Here is a 4,536-nt window from a genome sequence, read left to right as displayed (position 1 = left end):
AAGCCTAAACCGGCCTTTACACTGCATCACAAGCAGACAAACGAGACCGGCCGATCTGCATAGGCTCCTCCCCCGACCCGGAGGAGAAAGGAGTCGGGGGCAGCATTTTCTTACCTTTCACTTTTTTTGACATGATGCATTAAAATGCTCATAACTTTTTAAAATAAAGGGCTATCTCAGTCATTCAACCAGTTATGAATAGCTTTATTTATGGAAATATAAAAAAAATGAAAATGTCAAAATGCCACCATGTGAAGGGTTTTCCCAGGCCACCACACATATGTTCTAATGGCAGGTATTCACGTGTTCAGCAGTGAAACACGTAGTTAGTTGTTTTCCTTGACGGCTCAGATCATAGTAGCACGGCCCTGTCAGGGACATGTCAACCCATTTACATGTTTGGCATTGAGCAGACGCCTTATTCAAATAGAGTGAAGAAAGCAGCATCCGCACACTCACATCTGCAAAAATCATTATTTTGTTACAAGCTTTCGGTCATAGACATTTTTCTGCTGGAGAAACAGGTTACTGTTTCTATATACCGGTACTGTTGAATTACTTGTAAATGTATGTTGTACAAAACAAAGCGCTGTATTGTTATATAAAATTATCTCTTATTGACGTTTTTTTGCATAGTGAGTACATACTGTGACCAGCGTCTTTGAGCCTCGGAAAAGCGCTATATAAATCTAATAAATAATTATTATTATTACTATGGCCTAAGACGCATTGGTAACAGATCAGTGATAGAGAGGCTCCCCCCTCAGAGAGGCCCCTCCCTGGCCGTCCAGTGAGGTCATCGCCCCTCCGTGTCCTGGAGCTCCCGGCTGGGCTTTCTCCCAGGACACGTCATCCTCTGTCCCCACGGCAGCAGCACAGGGCCTCCCCCCCCCCTCCCACCACGGCTCCACCAGCTCACCTTACTGCCCGTCCACCTTGTCTGTAGAGGGGGGGGGGGGGGGGGGAGGACCACAGGAGCAAACTTGAGATCATCAACAAGTATTTTATCACCAGCTCGGTCTAGAACATCCCATGTCACGTTGGTAACAGTGGTTCATGTGCTCAGTTCAGACTGGCTGAATATTAACTCATCGTTAAAAACAGATTATCTCGTCAGCCATTAAGGTCTGGGGGCAGTTTGCCACACCCACACGCACACGCACACGCACACCCACACACACACCCACACGCACTCGCTCATGCACACGCACACGCACACACACTCGCTCATGCCTACGCACACCCACACCCACACCCACACGCACACCCACACCCACACGCACTCGCTCATGCACACCCACACCCACACGCACACCCACACCCACACGCACTCGCTCATGCACACCCACACGCACATGCATACGCACACCCACACGCACACGCTCATGCACACCCACACACACAGACACACACACACACACACACACTAACAAATGAAAGATAAAATAAAAATAAAAAGGCAAGGGCAAAAAGAAAAAAATCAGAGTATAGAATATTAATAATACAATTAAACAAAACATTATGTTGTTGTTGACTAGTCTAAAATGTGCATTGTGAGACAAAAATGTGAAATCAAAAACAAAACAAAACAATCCCAGAACTCAGTGTTATTAACATAGAGAACTCAGTGTTGTTAACATAGAGAATGTTCAGTGTTATTAACATAGAGAATGTTCAGTGTTATTAACATAGAGAATGTTCAGTGTTATTAACATAGAGAATGTTCAGTGTTATTAACATAGAGAATGTTCAGTGTTATTAACATAGAGAACTCAGTGTTATTAACATAGAGAATGTTCAGTGTTATTAACATAGAGAATGTTCAGTGTTATTAACATAGAGAATGTTCAGTGTTATTAACATAGAGAATGTTCAGTGTTATTAACATAGAGAATGTTCAGCGTTATTAACATAGAGAATGTTTCACCTTTGGGGACGAACTTCAGTGAGCTGCTGAATATTCAGAAGCGTGAGGTTCCTCTGGACGGCCCGTCGTTCACGAACTCATGACCCAGACCGTTACCACACCTCCCACAATGCACCTGTAACACACCACACCGTTACCACACCTCCCACTCACACCTGCAGCACACCGTCTGTCTGTCTGTCTGTTGTCTATCTATCCATCCATCCATCCATCGTATCTCTGTCTATCTATCTATCTATCTATCTGTCTGTCTGTCTGTCTGTCTGTCTGTCTGTCTGTCTATCCATCCATCCATCTAAACCCCAGACAGAGAGTGTACCTTGAAGGCCCCCGGCCTCTCCAGGTGTTTGGACAAGCTGTCCTCCAGGACGGTTTCAGTGAAGGCGGGCCAGGGAGACGAGTGCTCATACTTGGACCTGCTGGAGAACAGCTGGTGGCCACACTGGGCACACACATACAGACCTGGGGAGAGGGGGAGAGGGAGAGGGGGAGAGGGGACCAGGGAGTGGTGGAGGAGGAGGACAGGACCAGGTAGAGGAGAGGAGGAGGAGAGAGGTAGAGGAGAGGTTAGCAAAGAGAACATTTAGAAGTCAAGTTTCATTTATTTGTCATTAAATTAAATATGAGTAAACAAGGCAACGCCTGAGGCAGGGCAGCTCTACACCGTCAATCAACAGAAGAAAGCGCTACAGAGAGTCGTGAGATCGGCCCAGAAGATCATCGGCGCCCCCCTCCCCTCTCTGGAAGAGCTGTACAACACACGCTGCCTCAGGAAGGCCTCCAAGATCTCCAGGGACCCATCCCACCCTGGGAATGAACACTTTGTTCGGCTGCGCTCAGGCAGGCGGTTCAGGACCATGTTCGCACGGACAAATAGACTGAAGCTCAGCTTCTACCCTAGGGCCATTCAGGCCCTGAACACAGCAAAGACCTAGGTTCTAGGCCCTGGACAATCTAGACAATTTGATGGCAGCTACTAGATTGTAATCATAAGTGCAATATTGAAATACAACTGTGAACATTTGAAACCTGCTAACTGCGACACTTTAATGAATGTGCAACAATACTATGTGCAATATGACAACCCTCGTGTACATAAGGTTCAGATATAGGAAAAAGTTTGGATATTTATAGCATAGCATAGAGTACAGCACAGTGTTTTATTGTATAGTATAGTAGTATAGTATAGTAGATAGTGTACATAGCCTTTATTTATGTAAACCAGCTCTTTTCCCTTTTTTATTTTACCCTTGGCTCTCTTGTTTTTAGTATTTTTTCTAGCACCAGGGGAGCCCCCCCTCCTAATTTTCGTTGTAAGGTACCTGTACTGTATTAATGACAATAAAGACCATTCATTCATTCATTCATTCAACATCATCAACAACAACATGTAATAAAGATAAAAAGCTCATAAAAACAACAACATGTAATAAAGATAAAAAGCTAATAAAAACAATAACAGTAACAATATATATAATAATACAGAACGAGATCATTAAGGGAAACATTTCATTCCACTTTCATGTCCTCTATGAGCCTGTGTTGTGTAACGTTGGCTAATTTGTGATCGTGAATGTGGCTGCAGTCGTTTTGCAACAGTGTACCGAATAATGGACGGTTATATAAGTTATATAAGTTAGGACAGTTAACTTTGTTTACTATTATATATTATTATGATATATAAAGTAGATTGACGGCTAGGTTAGGACAGTTAACTACAGTAAACAAACTGTAACAATGACTCACCTGTTTGGAAATGGTCTTTAAAGACCTCGCCACCGGCGAAAGAACAGAATGACATGACTCCGCTGGTAATGGACGGAAGTTTACTCGCATCAGGACTGTGAGCTATGCAAATGAGGCGGATCCTGACACAGGCTGTGTTCGGAATAGCGTACTAGCATACTACTCATACTAGATTTGACGTAGATTTTGAGTATGTAGTACGTTCACACTGTACAGTATGCGAGATTTGAGTATGGGAGAAATTAGTATGTGAGCAATTACTTCCGGGAAAATTGTTACGAAAGTCAGTTACGATGGACCAAGTATATCCAGCTGCAGGCATCACGCGCATCACCCGGACGCTTGATGGACCATATTTCAAGTATATCCAGCTGCGGACATCACGCCTATCACCCGGACGCTTGATGGACCATATTTGGTTAGAGTGGTTGGAACGCGTCATCATACCGCGCCTGTATATTTGCATATTGCGCCTGCATATTTGCATAGACTACGTCATCGCCTTACTACGGTGGAAACCAAATAAACACATTTCCAGCAATGGATTCTACAGTTAGGCCCATATATATATATTTGGTCACAGACAGAATTTGTGTTATTTTAGCTGTTTACCAAAACATCTTAGTTACAGTCATACACAAGTTACAGTCATATAATGAATATGAATGAATGAATGAATCTTTATTTCGAACATGATTTAAAAATAAAAATAATAAATAACTAATATGTAGAGTACAGTCCTATCAATTGTTCGAAAAGGAGTAGGAAGAAGCCTGTCCTACCCCTGTTTATACTTAACAATTATGCTTACATTATATAATCCAATTAATTAATACATATATTTCAGTATCATCCATTCTAAT

At 42.9% G+C, this 4,536-nt stretch overlaps 1 protein-coding gene across 1 annotated transcript; it reads right to left on the bottom strand.

Moving 5' to 3' along the window:
- Nucleotides 1-187: 187 nt before the first annotated feature.
- Nucleotides 188-3,739, bottom strand: LOC308158862 (methionine-R-sulfoxide reductase B1-A-like). Its single transcript, XM_080532572.1, has 4 exons — nt 3,674-3,739; nt 2,247-2,389; nt 1,928-2,042; nt 188-940 (listed from the first exon to the last, which is right to left on the bottom strand). The coding sequence occupies exons 1-4, from the start codon at nt 3,726-3,728 to the stop codon at nt 921-923; spliced, it is 333 nt and encodes a 110-aa protein (XP_080388698.1). The 5' UTR covers nt 3,729-3,739; the 3' UTR covers nt 188-920.
- Between the last annotated feature and the right edge of the window lie 797 nt (nt 3,740-4,536).

The sequence above is a fragment of the Nansenia antarctica genome, assembly GCF_963989245.1.
Source record: "Nansenia antarctica genome assembly, chromosome: 5".
Taxonomy (NCBI): Eukaryota; Metazoa; Chordata; class Actinopteri; order Argentiniformes; family Microstomatidae; genus Nansenia; species Nansenia antarctica.
The sequence above is the reverse complement of the archived record's forward strand: the minus strand, read 5'-3'. Positions and strand labels throughout refer to the sequence as shown.